This window comes from Lampetra fluviatilis, chromosome 11, assembly GCF_964198595.1.
Source record: "Lampetra fluviatilis chromosome 11, kcLamFluv1.1, whole genome shotgun sequence".
NCBI classification, from domain to species: Eukaryota; Metazoa; Chordata; class Hyperoartia; order Petromyzontiformes; family Petromyzontidae; genus Lampetra; species Lampetra fluviatilis.
In genome coordinates, this window is record NC_136285.1 from 1,501,053 (window position 1) to 1,524,409 (window position 23,357).

General features: G+C 50.8%; 1 protein-coding gene across 3 annotated transcripts in view; it reads right to left on the reverse strand.

Annotated features, from left to right (window-relative positions):
* Window positions 1-23,357, reverse strand: part of LOC144934716 (calcineurin-binding protein cabin-1-like) — a 66,846-nt gene that overhangs the window by 1,300 nt on the left and 42,189 nt on the right. The window contains exons 19-37 of one of the 3 annotated variants that reach the window (XM_078860770.1): window positions 23,160-23,314; window positions 21,924-22,091; window positions 19,193-19,402; window positions 18,618-18,763; window positions 15,834-16,089; window positions 14,927-15,103; window positions 13,849-13,938; window positions 13,548-13,711; window positions 12,495-12,598; window positions 11,080-11,507; window positions 9,370-9,699; window positions 9,063-9,176; window positions 7,355-7,518; window positions 6,723-6,822; window positions 4,983-5,101; window positions 4,099-4,243; window positions 2,730-2,807; window positions 1,982-2,159; window positions 805-1,607 (exon numbers count right to left, since the gene is read on the reverse strand). In XM_078860770.1, coding sequence (XP_078716896.1) covers window positions 805-1,607; window positions 1,982-2,159; window positions 2,730-2,807; window positions 4,099-4,243; window positions 4,983-5,101; window positions 6,723-6,822; window positions 7,355-7,518; window positions 9,063-9,176; window positions 9,370-9,699; window positions 11,080-11,507; window positions 12,495-12,598; window positions 13,548-13,711; window positions 13,849-13,938; window positions 14,927-15,103; window positions 15,834-16,089; window positions 18,618-18,763; window positions 19,193-19,402; window positions 21,924-22,091; window positions 23,160-23,314 — 3,929 coding nt within the window. Of the gene's footprint in view, window positions 1-804; window positions 1,608-1,981; window positions 2,160-2,729; window positions 2,808-4,098; window positions 4,244-4,982; window positions 5,102-6,722; window positions 6,823-7,354; window positions 7,519-9,062; window positions 9,177-9,369; window positions 9,700-11,079; window positions 11,508-12,347; window positions 12,599-13,547; window positions 13,712-13,848; window positions 13,939-14,926; window positions 15,104-15,833; window positions 16,090-18,617; window positions 18,764-19,192; window positions 19,403-21,923; window positions 22,092-23,159; window positions 23,315-23,357 lie in introns of all 3 variants that reach the window. The other 2 variants (XM_078860771.1, XM_078860769.1) reach the window with 2 other exon arrangements.

The window sequence follows — 23,357 nt, forward strand, 5'->3', positions numbered from 1 at the left end:
TCAAATACGTAAATAAGCTATTAAATACATGAAAATTATCACATTACTTTATCTTATCACTGTTTCTCATAACTTTATCCCCTCACTTTATCTTATCACTTCATCTCTCATCACTTTATTTTTATTTCTCTGTCGATGCAGCAGTCGTGTAGCGTTCCAGATGCGATTCGCAGATAGCCAAAATTACGGAAAGAAAGTTCGTAAATAACGAGGGAAAATTGTAGCTCTTTTCAGAAGCGACCTAACCACAAATGATAGCCCAATGAAGTGGCTTATGACGTGCAAATTAATAGCGGCCAAATACTCTAAACGCATGTTGATTCTAAATGTGTAGGGAAAACCCGAAGGACCCGGAGAGAGAGACACGCAAACTCCAAATATACAGCAGGCGTCAGGGTCGGTATGGAACCAATGATCTCCTGTATACCAGGCGAGGTAATTAACATCCTGGTTGGGGGTTGAAAAAACGACGACCACCTTGTGGAGAAGTCAAGAGTGGTCGTTCTATGATAAAACCCACGCCCCACCAGAGAAACATGGAATTTCCACCACTGGCTCAGGGCTGTAAACGGGAAACAAGCACCGTTTCAGTATTCATTTGAGCCGGAAATCACTTTGACTCTTAAGGATTGGTACTGCGCACCCCGCCACTGGAATCCTTCAGCGTGATGGAGCAGGCTGGCGTTTTGTTGCAATAAAAACATTTAAAAATTCGTTTTTAAAGTATCAGTACGTCAGCGAGCGGGTCACGTGCAGGGCCACACGAGTTGCGTGCACGCGTGCGGCGGGGCAGGGGGGGCTCACCTTTAACCGCTGCTTCGTCTCCTCCGTCACCCCGGCGGTGAGCGTGTGTGATGTGACGGCGGTGGCGAGTGGTGGCACCGCGAAGGGGTTCAGCTGAGACCCCGGTGCTCGTGACGAAAGGGCCAGTTTGGCGGCCGACATGGAGGGCGCTGACATTTTGGAGAGCGAGGCCACCACTGTTGCTGGGACATTTGCCAGCAGAGATGAAGAGGACGTCGTCCCCACCGCGCGAGCTGCTGCCGTAGCCGAAGCCGATGACGAGGCGGCTGGCCCAGACCTCGCAGACGTGGCACGGAATGAAGCCGAGGTCGAATGCGACGACGGCATTGGCGCGCTGGGCAATGTCGCGGGCGGCACTGCCGGCATTTTCGATGCCACGTAGTAGGCTCCTGATGGCAAGATTGACGGCATGGACGATATCTGTGTCGATTTGAGGGGAAATTTTGACGTGGAGGGCGCTGCCGCGGATGGCCGCGACAATGGATACGGAGCCCTCGGTTTAGCGGCAAGGGATGAAGACGTGTGGGGTAGTGCTGACATCACTAACGACGACCGTGCCGACTGCGATTGTGCCTGCGTCCTCATGGCCAGCGCGGCGGAAGAGGTTCCCGCTGAATGCGAGTGAACTATTGGAGCCGACGTAAACTTCGGCACCGTGGAAGCGTGCATGGAGTGCGACGTCTGTGCCATGGTTTTGGTCATCGAGTGGGACATTGATGAAGGGATAGGCGGATTTTTGAGGGGTATGACGAGCCTGGACACAGAGGTCTGGGTGCCTCTGGGCCTGGCGCGAACGCCGTCTCCTGCAGGGAGAGACAGAAAATCCTCAGTGAGAGGTAAGGGAATGCAGTGAGATATGCTGGGAGGCAGACACTGAACTTCACAACGTGTTTAAATGCAAATATCGAATGGGTCTTTATAAGGGAATATACAGTACTACTCACACATTTCCATAAATGATGTAAACAAGTGCCTATGAAACAATACAGTCTCAGAGTTGGAGTTTAGTTAGGTTAAATACAAAAACAATTTAATATCTTGGGTTTGGTTGTTGTTTTACACTCGCTGGTGACCGGGCTGCGGCCATCAACTTGCTGCACTCGAGGGCCAAGTTTAACCACGAGACGGCCGACAGTCGCGTCGTGGGGCGTGAGCGGCAGTGGTGGCGAGGGCTCACCGGGCTTGGCATTGTGATCCTGTAGCCACAGCCGCGGGCCCTGGGGCTGCCGGGTGGGTGCGTGCACGAGGCTGGGCGCCGTGGGCACGTACACATGCTGGCTCTGCTGCTGGGCAGGGACAAACATTTCCCTGCAGTCCTTTGTAAACTTTGGTGTCAAGGGACCTTCCGCTGGCATCTGCATCACGAAAAATAAAACAGTGTTATTCTTCCACACCCCGTTGGGTGCATAAACGAACCCCGGTTATTAGTCTGAAATCGTTTGGCGATGTTCACGGTACACGCGTCGTTTGTGTGCGAGTCACGTTTCATTCCTTCGCGTTGTTACACACAGAACGCACGGATTATAGAGGGTACGTAGCTCAATGAGATCAATCTAACTGTTAAGAAAACGAATTGGGCTTGGGCAGGACACATCTCGGCTGGAGAGGGCGATGACCGATGTAGTCAAGAATGACGACGGAGTGTGAGTGTGTACGTATGTTGGAGCGGCAACTAAAGAACGGAATGTGTCGATGGCAAGGAGATGGAGCGAATAGTTCACGAGAGAGCTTCTGTGCGTCACCACACTCGACGGCCATGTCTGCCATTTTAACCAATGGCAAAAATCTAAGGTTGTGTAGCGATGTTGATTTGCCTATTAAACCTCAGCATGTGTAGATTGGCAACACATGTCCATGATGAGAAGCCAACTGATAGAACTGGAGTTTTAAAGCGTTTTGCGTGTAAAATTAGTGCAAACGTTCACCTGCTTCTGCATCGTTGCAGACAGCTGCTGGTGACACAATCGAATAGCGTGCTCCAAAGACGCCCCTCCTTCCTCTGGCTGCACAATAGAAACGTACAAATAAAACGTGACTAACAACGACAATAGCTACCGTTCACTGCTAAGCGGTGCTGACATCCGCACGGCTAATGTTTTCAAGTCCTCTGCATTGGCCAAGGACCACTGGCAGGTGGTCACTGGTAGATGCACCAGCCATGCTCCCCACGGTGCCAACTTGCTGCGCACTATTGTGCCACTCATCCTCCTCTTGGTGCTGGCAAACAGCTGTTGCCCTCAAACGTTCCAGTTATGGGTCAACTCAGCTTTCACCATCATCATCATCTCCCCAGCGCTGTGACAATGAGTCCAACCTCAAGTCAAGACCAGTTGTTGACGCTTTGATTTGCTCCCGCCATAGGAATGTGCCATCTACACCAACTGCTCAGAGCTGTGAAAAGGAGTTGAGCAGCAACCCACACTTACCTGGATGGAAAACCACTTGACTTTGAATATTGGAGGACAATATTAATACATTGCTTTGTAATACAAAGTCACACACGTACCACATACATCACTCTAATTTTTACTATAATAAACAAAGTAATTTATACCATACCCCATAATAATACTAAACTGAGCACTAAGAGAGCCACACCACAGCTGGTTCTTAGCTCAATAACTCAATTTGAATGAGCAACTAAATTATCTTTTGATGGACTGGCACCTAAAGAAAATGCGTGAATGAGGGCGCTGCCACAGTGGCATAGTGGTGAGCACACTGAACGTGCAATCCAGAAGTCACCGGTTCAATTCCCCTCTTGCGACGCGGCAGTAAAAACAACGGGGCGAGTTTCATAAATCCCTCGCCTGAGTCCTCCCAGCGGTGTAACTGGGTGCAACCACCACAGTGAGTCGATCAGCAGGTCGCGTGCGGCCGGATAAAGCACACACACTCCAAACTTCTTCCAAGATGCGTGGTCTATGTGGAAGAGCAGACCAAATATCGTCTCCGGCAGGCCCTTCCACCAGCAGTGGTGTGAGCAAGCCAATGCAGGGGTGTATTTTTACCTTTTAACAACTGAGACAATGTAAGGTTCTAGCTTAGCTTTGTTTCATTTTACATTATTTTGAAAATAAAAATCCACCACAGCAGCACCAATGTCAAGACTCGCTGCGTGCCTTATTGGCTGGATGGCAATGCCAACACCAATCATTCCCTCCCTACTCTTCACTGCCAACGCTTTTGGAGTTTTTTGTTGGCGAGCTGCTACAGTAGGAGAGTGACGCAAATGGACAGCAGATGCGCACCGAGAACAAGGGCGCTGCGGTCATGCCGTGCGACAGATCTCACCGGCTTGATGAGCGTGTACGCGCGCACGATGACCTGCTCCACACGGCCCAGGTCGTCTGCCTGTGACCTCTGACCCTGCTGCCACAGACGGAATGCCTCCAGCAGCAAGGAACGTACACGCTCCATGCGCCCCAGCTTTGTGGAGCTGCCAAGGAAAGTAAAATGACAGCGCTCGTAACAATATCCAATCGAATACATCACTGAACTTCACAACGTTCCAACACATCCAAATGTCACTGTCTCGCTTGCACAATGCTCACTCCGCTGGGTCTGTCCTTAGTTGAGTTGGCGATCAACTAACCCTTGCTTATATCTCTCTGACCGTGGCTTCCCCTGGCTTTCCCTATCTCCACCCAGCAAATCTCTCTGCAAGCCAGGGATGCCATGCTGGTATTGCCATAGCCCTGCAGAGCGCCGGCTCTGACCGCACCTCTCCACTGGCTCCTCTTCCTGTCCTGCTAAGCTCCCACTCTCACCAGAGACCTCCACTGAAGTGCATCACACACAACAGTGACGCATCCTAACTCCTCTCATCTCCTATGCCCTGGTGAAACTCATCTCCGGTTCCAACAACAGTGCCTAGGCACTGAACTGTCCAACTCGCGTTGCAGACATGTGCATTTTGAACCCGACGGCCGCCCTGGTTCATACTGTGGGTGTATTAACCGCAAAAAATACTACGTACCATCTGTTTCACAGTGGACGTTAAACATCACCTGACACCATTCATGGTCCAAAAACAAACACACGAGGATCGCCTCTCCTCCTGGCAGATTAATACCCTTGTGCCCTCAGGGACCGCTAATGTAAGTCACTCAACACGTGTAAAGTACCCTCAGATGTCCCGGTGTAAAGGGCGCCCTATCCAAGCAGGCGTTCCTCACCTCTCTGTGAAGGGGTTAAACGCCGGCTTGGCTCTGCCTTGCTCGACGCTGCTCCCCACGCCTGCATGTCGAGCCTCCGGCCTGCTGCAGGAGCCTTTACGCTGCTCCACTTCCTCCTCCTGGGATCCACACGAGCACACATATACCCAATGACAAAGATTCCCTGAATAGCCTTATCAGACTATTGGGGAAAGTGTTGTTCGCGAACATCTATGAAGGCCGGCATGGCACACGAGGGGGTGGGTGGCCAGCACCACACCCAGCCGCCTTTGTCCCCCAAGTGGCGATGTTTACTACACACTGCACCAGGTACTCATTTGAGGCTCAGTCGACCTAGGGAAGGGCCAGGACCGGTTTAAATAATCGTCACTGGTGTTGGCCGTGAGCGGGAATTTAACCCGGGTTCGTAGTGCAGCGCATTAACTGCTATACCACCGCTCCCCAGACACACGCACGCACACGCATGTACGGACCCGTGGCAAGACCCCACATGGAGACCGTCGTTACCCACGGACACATCGCAGCCTTTCACAAACCACCTACAGCAAGGCGGCAGATTCGCGGAGATGGCACGGGGTGGCGCTCGCCGCTGCCCTCACGGTGGCCACGAGCGCTACGGCCAAGGCCATGCAGCCTCCACGAGGGCCTTGCATACATCTCACCGCCATCGACTTTGATTGGGTGTTAAACGTCGAGATGTCTGCCAGCCATCTCGTGGAGTGGAAACCGCATAACAAGCACGGTTGTATTGGTATTGTTTAATGTTTTTGTCCTCTTCTCCAATGTCAATTCGCTTGTACCACCGGCATAGGGTGACGCATACTTGAGGATTTGGCTACGGCACTGACAAATCCACAGCAGTCACAAAGTGGTGTGTTTAACCTGTGGGTATTCACAGCCGATGTTGTTATGATTCACAATTTATTTTTGGGTAATGATCTGACCTAATCTGTGTCATTTGGAACCCTGCATTATCCAATTGCTACATTTGGATGTGAGGGGTTGATCGTCGTCTCACCGGTGAGTGAGCTGAACAACAACAATTGGCGCGTCGTTAAAACGCGTGACCACGTGGCTATCTAACCTGGTTGGCCGTGTCGGGTGGTGGAGGGTTCCTTATCCACTTGCATGTCAGCAAGTGGATAAGGCTTGCCACACAGCACCCGACGGTAGTGGTGTTGTGCAGTCACAAATGTGGAACGGCATAGGCAAGCTACCATTGCCACGACTATGCTTATTTACCCTGGAGAGCCTCAAGAATGTTTTTTTTCCCCAAGAGGGTCCTTCAAGTTTTCGGGTGAGGGAGCAACGTTTGATATACGAGTCATCTTACAAAAATGTGGACGACGCCGGCGCACGGGATCTCTTAACGTCCACCGCAAAGCAGACTACGCAAAATGTTTGGTTAATACACCCATGGTATTAACTAGTGGTATTAACCAGGGTGGCCTGCAGAATTGAACCGCCAACCTTTGCATTAAGTGGTGAATCCACTACTGCTGAGCCTGGTCACCGGGGCACACAACACTGGACCCAGAGTTATTTACTGCCCTGACATACACAGCGACTGCGAGTTCAGAACAGCTTAATGTTGTTAACTGGCAACTCTGAGTCAACAAAAACACAATTCTGAATGTTATGTCACAGATGACATGAAACACTACTTCTTCTCCGTAATCGCTCGGGCAAGTGTGACAAAAGGTGAAGTGTCGTGTGTGAACGACGATCGACAGCGAGTACCGTTTTAACAATGTTCTGCAAGTTTTCATCCAAGACTTGTGCGGCGGAGGAGAAGGCCTGCTTTGCCAACTGCAGGCGATCCACATCACGCAGATACTTCCTGCAGCACGGCGGCACGGCGGCACAGACAGCAGCAGCAGGTTAACCGACTGTGAGAAGCTTCAGACAGTGTCTAACACATTCACAAGAAGTACTGTGTGGGGCGTTTGTTAACGCCTTAACGGACAATGACTCACAGCCAGGAAGTGGTGCAATGCAATGTGTGTTCATTTGAGCAGGAGGTCACGTTAACACTTGACTTGCCTCCAAACACAGCGTGCCGGTGGGCTTTGGAATGGGGTCCTATGAGAGACGTTACTGCGTGGTTGGGGGGGTGGCTGCTACCAAAAGTAACTCTCACAATGGCCAGAGATGATTTAACAGCTCCGCCACAACGGTGAGAGAGTGGGGTTCATGCATACTCTCTCCGGTCCCATTCACCACGTGACAGGCCTTGTCCAAGGATCCCCCATCAGCGAGCGCCTCTACAATCTACATGGAACTGATCGAGTCTCGTGCTTGGCGCACGTGGAGTGGTGGTGTCAGCACCGTGCAGATGGTGGTGGGAGCGACGTGGGGAGTGAGTGTCTCACTTCCCCTGGTCAGGCGTGCGGTGGAGAGCGGACGACACTCGCAGCAGCGTGTCGTGGTCCTTGAGCCGCTGCAGAACGTCCAGCAGCAGTACGATGGAGCGATTCATGTGAGCGCCGAAGCTGCCGGGGCGATCAATCTCATCGACGGGGATCCGCCACACGCCCTGCACTCCAGGGCATGCACACCAGCGCCAAGATGTTATCTTCCTTGCCAGGTACAAAGGAGGGCGCGGGTTCGATTCTGACTCCGACACCTGTATATTTGGAGTTTGCGTGTTCTCTCCCCATGATGCGTGCGTGGATTTTTCTCCAGGTCCACTGGTTTTTTCCCTCCACATTTAGAAACATGTGTAGAGAGAGTGCGCTGACTCGTGGCCAGAAGTGGTAATTGCGGGTTTGAGAACAGTATGGGCAGAAAGAAAGGCAGATACACGGGAGCGACCAAAAGGGAGAATATCTAGGCCAAGGGTCAGAGAGGGGATCCAGCTGGGAGTTCCCAGAACTAGCTAGAGAGTTCGAGAAAAGGGCCATGTCCAGGGTGGAGCCACGGCCATGCTGGGAGGATATAAGGGAGCGAGGAGCGGGATTCTGGGCTGTCGTGGGGGTCGGAGTCCAGGGCGAAGCAAGGCCATGCCGGGAGCATAAGAGGGAGTCGTGAGCGAGAGCTCAGGGCTGTTGCTAGAAGTGGATTCCCTCGCCATGCTGTTGTCTCGCCACCATCGTCGCCGCCTTCTTCACCATCGCTGGATGCCGCTAGCTAGACAGCCTGCCAACTGTTCTAGTTAGATAGTGCCGCTGATGATAGACGGTTGCGTGTGTGACATATATATGGTGTACACCCACGTAGGGTGCGGATAGTCCCCATTGTGGGTAAGAATAAAGAAGGTGCCTCCCACTACTACTGTCTCCGAACTGCGTCACTACACACGCATTAAGATTATTTGGCTGCCGCTTTAAATTCCCACATGTGATGATATCAGCCACTTCGAAGCGCTATCATGTGTGGCCAGGTCCCCTCTGAAACAGAGTGAATAGCTCAGTGAGCTTAATCGGGTAAAATAAAATAGTTTAGTTTTAAGTTTACTACGGACTGACACACCACTGCGCTCTGACACATATCTGCTCGGGCTGAACGCCTTTTGGTGTCCTCTGGTCTAACACCGTTTGAAACGAGGCTCAAAAGAAAGCTGTCTCGGGTGTGGACCAATCAGTTTCAAGGACAATGAATATATTATCAGAGTATGTTTTTTGTTTGCTGTCTGACAACAAGCATTGTGGTTAATGCAGACCTGATTCCTTGTAAAAGGTTTCAGTTTGGTGCTTTAACGTCTTAACACCTGTTTATTTGCCAGAACAAAGGGGAAAAAACCTATTATCACATAACTGCTAATTGAAACATCACTGCACACTGACATCACTGCACAGAGACTCATCACTCCAAACATCTGACGCATGTACAGCAGACTGCGCTCACATTTTCTGTATTCAAAAGCAGGAAATGGTCTGTAAGATGTGACGCATTTCCAGCGCTGATGGCAAGTATTTTGTGAGGCCAGTTGGAGGCAAATTGACTCCCATCATTACAGTCCCATGGAACTTGGGACTATCACGATGGGAAGACAATATGACTTGTGTCTAGACAGGAGCACACTAAGCCGTGCAAATAACACAATGGGACACGCGCCCTCTCGCTGGGGGCGAGACTCACGTTGAAGAAGTTGGTTTTGTTGCGCTCAAACAGGAGGCCCTGTGCTGGCATGTGTGGAAGCTTATGCCATGCCATCGCGCTTCCCAGCAGCACATCCCGAGCCCACGCCAGGTTCTGCATGGGGGAGAGGTGCGGGAGACGAGGTGGCGCAACGCGTCACATCATATTAACAATTGAATAATAAGAATTAAAATAATGAATAATTTACTTGGTTTAGTATTCTCGGCGACGTGGTGGCGCTCGGCTATCGCGACGGTGACGCTTTTCACGGGCAGCGGCGACGGCGTGCCAAGGCCGTGCCGCTCACCTTGTGCTCACGCCCGTGAGCGTAGAGGTGCGCCAGGCGGTACAGGCTCTTGTAGTGCTGGGGGAAGCGGTTGAGGCAGAGGCGCAGGGCACGCACGCACATGTCCACCAGGGCGCGGCGGCACGTGGCGCGGCACGCCGGCAGCGGCGGGGCCGGGGGCACCGAGTCGGCGCCTGCCGGGGAAGCGGCGAGGGGTGGCGCGGTTCCGCCACCGGCGTTGGACGTGGCCGAGGCGGCGCCGACGTTGGACGCGGTGACAGCGTTGGAGGCCGTGGAGTAAGAAGGGTCTCTCAGATTGCCCTTGGATTCCACTGCTTTCGCTTTCAATTCCTACCCAAGGGTGGAAGGACAGAGAGCGTTGTTTTCGCAACGCGTGTCGCGAGAGGTCCAAGCCCTGGAGGCATTTGCTGCCCGTATCCAAAAATACACATCGACTAAGCAATGGGATAACAACGCCACTGCCACTTCTGCAATACAACCAAACGTTCTGCCGGAGCAAAGACTGATTGCACAATTTCACAACGGATAATTATGTCTGACAACATTTTTTCTAACTGCCCTCATACATCGACACAAATCGTGCATGAGCCAGCAGCAGCTGCTGCTGTGAGGGTTTTAGTTATCAAATTAAAGCCACATCTGAAACTCCTCTAACACAAGTGAAGACAGCGACACCGTCTGTTTCTACTCAGTACAACAACTGCTGTAAGTCGAAGACCAGGGAGTTAAATAATGTTATCAGATGCAGTGGTGTATTCCTTACTCCACTCCTCAATATTAATTCCCCGAATAATGAACTTAGGCCTGTGTCCTAGTGGCAACTCAGCTCAGGCTTGATTCTGGCTCAAGTGAGCCGGCCTGAAGCTGTGCTTAACCTGGGCCAATGCTGAACACCGATTCCCTATCACAGAGGTGGCAGTGAGCGCCTCTTCTCTGCATCATCCATGACGTCCATACATCACACGTTATGACGAAGGGCCTAACGATGAGTATAGGTTTTCTCATTTTTTCTGGCAACAAAACAGGTGTTAAGATGTTAAAACACCAAACTGAAACCTTTTACAAGGAATCATGTGTACATTAACCACAATACTAGTGGTCAGAATGCAAACAAAAAACATATTCTGATAGTATATGCATTGTCTTTGAAACTGATTGGTCCACACCAGAGACAGCTTTCTTTTGAGCCTAGTCTCAAACTATGTTAGACCAGAGGACGCCAAAAGGCGTACGCCTGCACACACGTTTTTGGCATCCTCTGGTCTCACACCATTTGAGACTAAGCTCAAAAGAAAGCTGTCTGGTGTGGACCAATCAGTTTAAAAGACAATGCATATATTATCAGACATTTTTTACTGATTGGCCGTGTCGGGTGGTAGAGGGTTGCGACACATTCATATATAACGCGATCTAACCAAAAAACCTTTATTATGGATGATGGGACTAATTATTATGAGCATAGTGATAATGATTGCTGGGTGTATGGAAGTTTGCACTAATAATGATGAGGCCACTTATAATGACGGTACAATAAAATCGATGAAGACCATGGGTCTGATGACAGGACTGGTGATGATGGAACTAATGACAAACATGAAACTTATAACGTGTCTATCAATACCAAAGGCAACGTGATTTTTGATGACGGTGCAGCAGCGAAGCCGCTCCACAAATCCCAGTGAGAGCACCGAGCAGACAGCCAGTACCCACCGCTTCTACACATCCCAAGGAGAGGGGATTCTCCGCGCTCCGCATGGTCTGCCCTTCGACCGTCAAGGTCGAGCCACCAGCGCAGCCCTTAACCTCGCCCACGGCGGCTCCACCCTGCACCTTGCCCGCAGCCGTGTCGCCCACCGTGTCGCCCACCGTGTCACCCCCCACTGTGTCGCCCCCCGCTGTGTTGCCCGCTGTGTTGCCCACCGTGTCACCCGGAACGTCGCCTGTAGCGTCGCCCACCATGTCGCCCACAATGTCGCCTTGGCTCTTCGTCTTGCACCTCTTTGCCTCTCCCCCCGGCTTCGCTGGTGCCCCGTGCTGCTCCCCCTCCGAGCCAGAAGTGGTTTGTAAGTCTCCAGCAAAGACGTCGTTGGCAGAGCTCGAGTCGGAGGTCAGCACAATCAGACTTTCCTGACTGTGTTCTGTGTGCATCCATGTGTACGTGTGTGCATGCGTGTGTGTATATGACGCGTGTGTGTGTGTGTGCGTTTACGCACGTTGATATGTGTGCAGGATTGGGCACGTACACATCACGGAAGAGACGAGAGAAAACACAATTTGAGAATATTCACGTCCGCATAATTGCTCCAGTAAAGCAACAGCCTGTGCCGAGTGCCATCAAATTAATAAGAATGTACGATTGTTTAAAAATAACACTAACACCAAGATTACAGACATCGCCTGGTGAGAATTTTTCACCAGGATCATGTGTCAAGCAAAAAAAAGTACAAATATTAAAACATTATATATATGTTAGTCGTTTACAAAGCAAAAAAATCAATCATGTTAAAAGGAGAGAAAGAAAAAAATATACACGAAATTAATTTGTCAGTGCACAAAACAATTAAATTCCACAAGTGCACACCAACTCACCCACCAGCACCCAGTGCAGCAGCGGAGAAAGCAAGCGTGTGGGATCAGGCCGGCAAGCACACGTGCGGACACACGCGCGGACACACATCCACGGACACACACCCACGTACGCCATGCACCCACAAACGCACACACTGACACGCACACACACGCACACCCACTGACACGCACACACACACCCACACGCGCATACACAAACGCCCACACCAGACACGCACAGACACCCTCACAGCGCTCAGCGTTGCCTAAAAATATATAGATATATTTTTTGGTCAATCTTTGTAACATAAATCCAAGCCATTTGGGGCAGTAGCAGGAGCAGTAGCAGGGGGAAATAGCAAAGTTATGAATTTTGAAGCATTAATTTTTGAAAATTTAGTGGCCAGTACCCTGGTAAGGCTGGGCGTAGGAGGTGAGTAGGCCTTGCCGGATGTAATCGTGGTCAGTCGGGGCGGAAGGGCACGGCTGGGGAGGTGGGGTGGCGGTAGTTGAGGCTGCTTCTGATGGTGGTGGTGGTGGTACGTGGTGTGGCACACCTGAGCTGTGATTCGGTGGCTGCGCGTGATGAGGAGGGGCGTTCGCGCTCGGCACGGCACTTAGATCGCGAGCTTCGTCATCTGTGGCACCACCGCGAGTGTCCCTGGAAAGAGGGGCTCGTGAATCTCTGGTAAAACGCAGCGCCGGAGTGCACCACCGTGAATCAAGAGCATCGGAGTAAAACTAAACTAAAAACACTTTTTTATTTACCAAAAAAAAAGTTTAGTAAATTTTCCTTCCAACACATGATCTATCTCCTTCAATGTATGATATCATTGCGACTTGGGCACAAATAGCTGACTGAAAGAGACACTTGCAAATTTAGAATAGCGCAGAAAACGTCGCAGTAATTTATGTTTTCCTGGAAATGCAGCATTCATAGCTCCAGACAAGGCTCCAGAACATCGCCAACACAGCTACATTTGCCTTCCACATGACAAAGGCACCAGGAACATGTCCCGGGTGTCCAGCAGCTGTTCTGATGAAGCGGTGAATGATGTGGTGTCTGGATGCCATCGTAATAACGCTTGTGTAGAATTGGCTTGGTCAGTTGTGTGGCCCCCTCCCCCGATGATGTCGTTACCCGTGAACAGATCACCTGTTATATATTTTTCATTTTGAGGTGTCATTGTCATCTCGCGATGTCCCATATGATGACGTCATTACCTTGGCCTGCAGTGAATACTTTTAGCGCTGGTTTTTATCGCCAGGTTTTGGCAGGTTAACTCCCTGAAAGCAACAGACCCTTCCACTAACGTCTCTGTTATAATGGATCATCATAACGAGAGTGAGTAATCTCATGTCACCTGTTACAGACAGATGGTCAGAGCTAATGGATTATTGCTTTCAACCTGAGATAGAAATAATTAAAAAACGGTACCAAATGACATTATGCATTCATTTAATCGTAAGAACTGCCCATGTGCTGGTTCAGCATCACATGTAAACAATCAGTGTGACTTTGAGTAATCAGCTCGGACATTAACATTCACCCTGTCGCCACGACACCCCTAACCTCCCTAGCCCTGCTCTAGGAAGACCCCACTCCTCACTTCTCCGCCAGTTTGTACGCGTTTTTCTCCTCTCCGCGAGCGAACGGCCCATTGGCCGTGGCCCACATGACCCGGTAGAGTTCCTCAAAATCCACGTCGGGCTTTCCGCCGGGCGCCCCCTTCTCCAGCAGCTTCAGGGTGGATGCATGCAGACGGAAATAAACCTGCACGCGGCACGCAGACACCCAGAGGTACGTCTCGACTACAAAGACGCGCAGCGGAAGCAATGGTGTGCTGCACAGGGCTGTGCGTGTCTCAACGTGCACACGGGGACCGCTGAAGGGGCCCCCCGGTTGTGCACCTCCAAGGCCTCCATCGCCAGGTCTGGTTGACTGTGGTAATGAATCTTCTTCGGGTAGCGTGCCGCCACCTCGTGCAGGTGATGCGCTGCCTGCGGACACACGCACACAGGTACGCACACGCACGCAGGCATGCACACGAGTGGCGTGAAGCATCGACCGAATCATGGGGAAATATCATTTTGTAGTGAGTCCAACTGAGTCGCAGACGTTGTCTTTGGAGCAACACTATTTATTCAATAATTCAACACAACATAACACAACCTACACTTGGGTGTTGAATGCTCATCTAGCCACGCTATGGCAGAACTAGACACGGTTCGATATCCTGGCCCGGACCACAAGCTGGGTCCCGGACCACGTGGCTAGAGGCTTCTTTTACCCGATGTGGATCTTCATCACCAGCAACTCGAAGAACCCCGAGCCCCTCACGGGGCCCCCGTTATATCGGCCCGGGCTGGGGCTGGCTCCGCCTCTCGCCCCACCCACCTTCTAGATCTCTCGAGCTCTTTCCCGAAGGCTCCCGAGAGCTCCTCTATACCACGTGACCGCCCAGCAGCCCCCGTCCACCGGTGGCCCCGCTCCAATATCATCCGGTCACGTGTCGGCAGGTCAACCAGCGTATCATGCCCCAACGTAACCCTGGCTGGCTGACACTCCCTCTCGCTCCCTCACCATGAGCCCGCACCGCACACTGTACGCAGTGCCTCCACGCTGACCAGGGCTCACCCAAGCCCCGCTAGGGCTGGTGGTACTTTGCCCAGTAAGCGGGCTACACATAACGTCAACACATTATCCGCCGTGGCTTCGTAAGCCCGGCACTACACAGTAACAATCACACTCACAATTTCATAACATATGCACATTCATTTTGCTTCCTCAGTGCTGACTTGGAGAGATTAAAGAAAATTCTCTTCTCATCACGAACAACAGTTAAACAGTTTGACGTATCTGTATGTAACTTTGTGGTATTCCTCAAATCTCGAGCAGAATGCTTGTATGAAAGCACTGTGTGCGCTGGTGGATGTGTTGACATGTGTTTGCCGTGACGGCAATGCTGTAATGGCTCCGCTCACTCACCTGTGCATAGTGATGCAGGTACGTCTTGGGTTCCGCTCCCTGCTTCTCTGCGATCTTCCCGTGCATGTAGTGGATGAGCCACGCCTCCTCCTCCGAGTCGCCGGCCGCCTTGCAGCGCCCGGCCGCCACGAAGCTGTCGCGCGCGCGCTCCAGCATCTTCTCACGCCGCGCCGCCATCTGCACGCACGCACAGATACACACATACACACACGCACACATGCATGCATAAACAAAAATCCCCCGTATAGCCTTAGCAGACTGTAGCGGCAAGTGCTGTTAGTGAGCACCTATGAAGTTAGGAACGGTACACGAGGGGGTGGGTGGCCAGCACCATGCCCGACCGCATTTGTCACCCCAGTGGCGATGTTTACACACCGCAACAGGTTCTCATTTGAGGCTGAGTCGACCTACGGGAGGCCCAGGACCGGTTCAGATAAAAGCCACCTGTGTTGGCCGTGAGCAGGAATCGATCACGGGTCGCCAGGTTCATAGCGCAGCGCGCTAACCGCTACACCACCGCTCCCCACTCACGCATGCATGCACACACACGCACCAAGGTCTGTGATGAGACCCGGAATTACAGTGCAAATCCATTGGCACAAGCAATGAGAACCAGAACTAGAGTAGATCCACTTGCACCAGCAGTGAGAACCAGAACTAAAGTGGATCCACTTGCACCAGCAATGAGAACCAGAACTAGAGTGGATCCACTTGCACCAGCAATGAGAACCAGAACTAGAGTGGATCCACTTGCACCAGCAATGAAAACCAGAACTAGAGTGGATCCACTTGCACCAGCAATGAGAACCAGAACTACACTGGATCCACTGGCACCAGCAATGAAAACCAAAACTAGAGTGGATCCACTGGCACCAGCAATGAGAACCACGCGTCTGCACGAGCACACCTCCTGCGCCACGTCATCCTGCAGGCCACCGTGCTTGCACTGCCGTGACGAGTACGAGTGCAGAGCGTAGCAGGCGGCGCCGTACTCGATCCACAGTGACAGGTTGGTGGGGTCAAGCTCTAGCGCGCGCTGGAAGCAGGTGAGGGTGGCCAGCGCCGGCTTCCACACAGGGCCATCGCTCTTCAGCTCGTTCGAGTTGAGCTTGTCCTGTAGGCGGCTCGCCCGCGCCAGCGCCATGCCGGCCCACGAGTCGAACCTGGCACGCGGACACACGTGGGCACATGTGTCACGGCCGTCCGGGCGCCAAGGTGTTGCGCCGCACTGCTGCAGCAAGGCGTGGTGCACGCACGCGCATCCCATGTGCACGGAGTGGACCTCCACTGTGTAGGCCGGAGGACGTCACGTGTCCTTTGCATAGGTTTAAGAGTCTGGCCGGGTGGCTCAGCGGCGAGGCAAGTGGGCTTGCCACAGGAAGCCACTTGAGCTATGCACTTTCATATTACTACTATAATAGCCCAGAAATGTCCGTAACGCGCGTGACGTCACTCCACATGCCGAACCCCCCCCCACCATCAAATATGACGTTTATTTACAGAAAGTGACAGCCAAAAATAAATATAAGCAGCACAGCGCTACATACGTACGTGAGGTCACTGCAAAAAAGCCCCCCCCCCCTCATTAATAATCATGAGCGGGTGGATTTTTACACTCCTGCAGGTCGAGCAGAAATAAAAAAAATGTACGCAAATTCTCTTTAAATTTGATGTTTCTTTATTGTAAGTTAATCAAATAAATAATTGTACGCAGCAACAAAGTGCATTTGGTGTCTTTATTTATTTCTTCAGCACTTGAAACAAAATCAAATTTTTGCTTCGAAATTATTATCAAATAGATACATTTCTCCGTAATTTTCCAGACATTGTAACGATTTCAAATTGATTACAACCCCAGCGAGAGAAAGCAGAACAAATTGAAGTATCAGAACAGTGATTTTGAACTAATTGAAGGTGAGTTAAATGCAGTGCTACAGTGACATGAAGTGAGGTGTTTTATTACACTTTTGTGCAATAATCACTGCCATTAATACAGTCCAAGAGATTCACGCAAAATATCGTAAAACGAGGTTTCATTTTTTAAGTTAAGAAAAATGTATTTACGTGCAACAATTCCTAAAAAAATGTACAATCACAAGAAAACGTAAATGTACATCTTTAATATTACAGCTTCCGTCCTAGGACGGGCAAAAGGCTTATTTAAGGTCAGTTAAATACAGTGCTACAGTGATATGAAGTGAGGTGTTTCATGACATAGTTTGTGCAAGCATCACTGCCATTAATACAGTACTACAGTGCAATGCAGTGTAGTGTTTGATGACATTCTGTCGTGCAAGATGTACTGCCATTACATTTACACAAAATACTATTATACTGTGCTCAATTTTATCATAAATAATCCAGCTTCCATCCTAGGACGGTCAAGAACAAAAACTCATTTCTTTTGAACTCCTTTTTGTGTTCAATTTGTTGTCCTTCTCCCGTACCTCCGATTAACACAGTTGGCTACATTCGGTGAGAAAGAAGTTCAACATACATAATACATCATCCCACCGCTTTGTGGGGAAGCCAAAAGCGGTTGTCCTATGGATAAACTTTCCCCGGCCATAGGAATGTCGATTTTCCACCAGTCTCAGAACTGTAAACGGGAGATAAGCACTACCTCAATGCTCATTTGAGCCGCAAATCACTTCGGCTTTTGAATTGGACTGCAACATGCGAGCCTGTCGTGATCCACACAGGTACACTCACCATCTCACACTTACTATGCACCTCCATTGCGTGCATACACGCACACACATGTACGTATACACGTATTAACATTGATGAGAAAACACAACCCCTGCACACAGACACAAATGTGCACACACAAAAGACAAAGATCTCCCATATAGCCTGAGGAAACTCTTTAGGGCAAGTGCGGTTCGCGAGCACCTATGAAGGCTGGCATGGCACACGAGGGGGTGGGTGGCCAGCACCATGCCTGACTGCCTTTGTCTCCCTAGTAGCGATGTTTACACACCGCACCAGGTGCTCATTTAAGGCTGAGTCGACTTAGGGGAAGCCAGGACCAGTAAAGATAATCATCACTGTGTTGGCTGTGAGCGGGAATCCAACTCGGGTCACTGGGTTCATTGCGCGGCACGCTAACCACTACACTACCGATCCCCGCATGCACACACATGCAGCCAAGATGTACTGAAAAACAGGTGAAGAACAACCCGCCGAAGCACCAGCACTGCACCACCACCGCCGGAAGAGGAGCTATCTTTGGGCGGTGAAGCGGCCCCAGCGGTCGTGCGTTCCCCGCTTGTCGCAGAGATTCACGGCTCGATTCCGGTAGGTCGCCATTGGTTGTGACTGCGGTTGTTTGAACCGTAAACACTCTGCTTTGTCTGTTTCACGGTGGATCCCGTGACATCATTCGAAATGGGGTGGCTGTTACGTGCCAGCGTCAAGGTCCAAATATGTCAAATGTTTTAAAACAATGTGAAAGTTACTTAATCTGGATGACACTGAGCAACATAACGCACTTCTGTGAAACAACCAGAGACTGTGGCTGTGGCCACAGCGTATTCCTTGGCGATAGCCGAGCATTGTACAAAAGATAGCGACCATTACCAAATGTACTAAATAATGATTATCTCCTACGACGGGCTGTGCGGACACCTTCACAATGAGTGCCGGACTGAGGGCATAGACTTTGGGTGCAGGAGAGGAAGCAGCATACCGGTCAGGGCACACACGGATATCCAGGAGATAAAACTTGATGGCTTTCACTTGCTCCTTGTTCTTGAAGTGGTAGTCTGCGAGCAGGTAAAATACCTGCTGGACCACCGTGGGGCTTGGGGAGGCATCCAGGGGCAGCGTGGGGGGCTGGAGACAACAGCGGCAGCATGGGAGAAAACACAGACAGCCCCCCGCAGAGATTTTAACAGACTTTTGGGGCAAGCGTTGTTAGCGAGCACATATTAATGCCGGCAAGGCACACAAAGAGGTGGATGGCCACCACCATGTCTGCCTGCCTTTGTCTCTCCAATGCTGATGTTTACACACAGTATGAGGTAGTCATGAATGGTAAAGCCTACTTCGTGGAAGTCCAGGAGCAGTTCAGATATTCATCACCAATGTTGGTCATGACCGGGAATCAAACTCGGGTTGCCAGGTTCGTAGCGCAGTGCGCGAACCACTGCGCCCGCCGCTCCGCCGTTGGGCACGCGCTGCCTCGCATGCGCACACACGCACGTACGCACACACTCGCATATGCACGCATGTACACACACGTACATGCACGCTCCCTCGCACCTGCTGCGTGACGCCCTCGACGTAGGCCAGCACCTCCTCCACGCTGAGCGCGTGCGGCGTGGGTGGAGACGGCGCCAGGGCTGCGATGCGCTTCAGCAGGTTCGCCAGGTCGGCCGACACGGTGCTCGTCTTGTAGCTGTCGAACTCGGGCAGCTGCTTGGGTTTGAAGTACTCGAACAGACAGCCGGCGTCGTCCCACTTCAGCTCCACCTGGTGCAAAGGGGGCCACACACGCATGGGCCGGTGGCACGCGATCCGAATCCAGCCAGGCCCCGCAGGTCAATACTGCGGATGTACTGACCATAAAATCCGAATATTTATTCACACTGAAGGAATCCGATGAGCTACAGTGAGGGAAAAAAGTATTTGATCCCCTGCTGATTTTGTACGTTTGCCCACTGACAAAGAGATGATCAGTCTATAATTTTAATGGTAGGTTTATTTGAACAGTGAGAGACAGAATAACAACAACAAAATCCAGAAAAACGCATGTCATAAATGTTATAAATTGATTTGCATTTTAATGAGGGAAATAAGTATTTGACCCCCTCTCAATCAAAAAGATTTCTGGCTCCCAGGTGTCTTTTATACAGGCTACAAGACCATCGCCAAGCAGCTTGGTGAAAAGGTGACAACAGTTGATGCGATCATTCGCAAATGGAAGAAACACAAAAGAACTGTCAATCTCCCTCGGCCTGGGGCTCCATGCAAGATCTCACCTCGTGGAGTTGCAATGATCATGAGAACGGTGAGGAATCAGCCCAGAACTACACGGGAGGATCTTGTCAATGATCTCAAGGCAGCTGGGACCATAGTCATCAAGAAAACAGTTGGTAACACACTACGCCGTGAAGGACTGAAATCCTGCAGCGCCCGCAAGGTCCCTCTGCTCAAGAAAGCATATATACATGCCCATCTGAAGTTTGCCAATGAACATGTGAATGATTCAGAGGACAACTGGGTGAAAGTGTTGTGGTCAGATGAGACCAAAATGGAGCTCTTTGGCATCAACACAACTCGCCGTGTTTGGAGGAGGAGGAATGCTGCCTATGACCCCAAGAACACCATCCCCACCGTCAAACATGGAGGTGGAAACATTATGCTTTGGGGTGTTTTTCTGCTAAGGGGACAGGACAACTTCACCGCATCAAAGGAACGATGGATGGGGCCATGTACCATCAAATCTTGGGTGAGAACCTCCTTCCCTCAGCCAGGGCATTGAAAATGGGTCGTGGATGGGTATTCCAGCATGACAATGACCCAAAACACACGGCCAAGGCAACAAAGGAGTGGCTCAAGAAGAAGCACATTCAGGTCCTGGAGTGGCCTAGCCAGTCTCCAGACCTTAATGCCATAGAAAATCTGTGGAGGGAGCTGAAGGTTCGAGTTGCCAAACGTCAGCCTCGAAACCTTAATGACTTGGAGAAGATCTGCAAAGAGGAGTGGGACAAAATCCCTCCTGAGATGTGTGCAAACCTGGTGGCCAACTACAAGAGACGTCCGACTTCTGTGATTGCCAATAAGGGTTTTGCCACCAAGTACTAAGTCATGTTTTGCAGAGGGGTCAAATACTTATTTCCCTCATTAAAATGCAAATCAATTTCTAACATTTTTGACATGCGTTTTTCTGGATTTTGTTGTTGTTATTCTGTCTCTCACTGTTCAAATAAACCTACCGTTAAAATTATAGACTGATAATTTCTTTGTCAGTGGGCAAACGTACAAAATCAGCAGGGGATCAAATACTTTTTTTCCCTCACTGTATGAAGCTCTTTTTCACAGATTTGCAGAAAAGGGCGGGTCACAACGTTACAACAATACAAAAACACGACAGATGTTTAAGTATAGGGAAAATAAACAAATCACTTAAAAAAATACAAATGAAACTAAACAATCTTTTAATCTTACCGGATAAAGCCCACTAAGCTAGTAACTTATATTTCAGAAGCAACCTGGCCAATAACCAAAGCTAAACAAAGTGGCTTCTCATGCAGATAGTTATAGCAACAAAATAATCGAAAAATACTGCATGCCGTCTGCTTCACAGTGGACGCTAAATATCCCATGAGCAGGCCACTGTATGCCAGTGTCACGGTCCCACATTTGACCAAATTTGAAAGATTACACCACAAATTGCTCAATTGGGGTTACACACAGCAACACCGCCCGCACTCTGACGCTGCCGTAGACTGTCAGTGAGACACAGCAGCGCCTTTCTTTGTTATAGCCCTGTGGTATCACACCGTCGTGAATGTAAAATGATCTCAATCATTACAGTTATTATGATCACATCCACGTTATCATACGCGAATCAACAAATGATTGTTTGAAATGCATGATAAAACATTGAGATCAAATACTACGTTGTTTAATAGATGTGTAAGATGTTGTTCCATCGAAAGTTACGTTGATTAAAGCTAAAAAGGAGAGCTGACGTTATTTTGTTTAGTAACACATTTCTTGTTTGTCAGTCTTGCTGGGTTAATTGTGAATTGGTTGTTGTTTAATACGGTAGCTACTGGTGCATGCACACGTACATACTGCTTGGTATATTCCTCAGGGAGGCCCCTGGCTGGTTCAGATTATCGTCACTGGTGTTGACCGTGAGCGGTAATTGAACTCGGGCCGCTGGGTTCGTAGCGCAGCGTAGCGCTAACCGCTCTACTCTCTCGCACACGCAAAGACACAGGGAGCCACAGTCGCGAGCCAGCGCCCGGCGCACGCATCCTACCTGGTTCGACGTGTGCTCCTCCAAGTAGCGGGCTTTGCTCTTCTTGCTGGGATAGGCATGCAGGCAGTAGAAGCACTGCTCCAGCGCGGTGCCCAGCTCCTCGCGAAACGGGTGGGGGTCCTCCGCCTCGCCCTCGGCCTCGGCCAGCTCGCGCTGCAGCACCCGCACCTGCGCCACCACAGCCGGGAGGAGCGCCAGGGAGGTGACCCCCCACCCGTGTTTGTTGACGCGACCATGAGAATGATTTGTTTTTATTTGCGCGCCTTTCACACCTGGCCGTTCTCCGCCACGTCTCGTCTCAATCAACACGGGGACAGCTGCCACCGTCCCTGCGGACACGAGGCGACTTGGCGCCTGGCCTGCACACGGGTATCGGTCTGCCAGAATGGGGTGATGATTGCTATGTGTGCGTGGAATCCCAACTGAGTAATTAGCAAGTAATCTTGGACCGTGACGCCGGCACACAATAGCCTACTCGTTGCGAATGACATCAGGGGATCTTTGACGTCCGCTGTGGAGCAGAACATCACCCGAAAAAACAGCGATGTGTGTGAAGCACACAGCATCATTGCCTAAAGCCTCGTGGAAGGATGCGACGTTAGTGGTAAACGTGTGGCAGGAGGCGAGTGATTGAAATCGCTAATGCTGAATGATAAAGCCAATGGCATTGATAACATTGACAGTGGCTTAATCTTCATGGCGAATTTTTCAGGTCCAATATAGTAAATAAAACATAATTTGATTGAAATGACAAAATATGCCTTTTTTCTACAGCCTGGCCGCACCCACAGCGATAAACATCAGGTACCTTTCAGCCAGCAGGCAGGCGGTACAGGTGGCCCCCTTCCGTGGTCATGTGACTGTTCAAGGACATGGACCTCCACAAGGATCGCTCTGATAAGTGGCTTCTTTGGAATGTTGTGTTCATCACCCTCGGAGCCACAGATCACGCGAGCAAGAGGGATTTTGTCACAGGTGTCAGCCTACTGGATTAAGCCGAGTCCTGCGGAGGCAGTGCCATTGTCGGCAGAGAGCCTGCAGGGCGTGGACAAGCGACTGGTGGGCGCATTGAGCTGGAGTTAGTTGACGCGGGGGGAATGGTGTTAGGTGAGGGTGAGGTGAGGGTGAGGTGAGGGTGAGGTGAGGGTGAGGTGAGGGTGAGGTGAGGGTGAGATGAGGGATCGTGCTGGTGAGAGACATGGTGAGGCGAGGGGTAGTGCTGTTGAAGAGGCTCACGTAGAACTTGAGGAGAGCGCCATCGGCGATGGTGCAGGCCGAGCGCCGGCCCAGCATCTCGTGCGCCGTGTTCAGCAGCATCACGGACGAGGGCAACATCTGCCTGATGTCCTCTTCGTCTTCGTCGTCCTCATCATCCTCGTCGTCCTCGTCGTCTGGCAATCGGCAGTCACAAGGGCATAGGCTGCAGCCACGCGT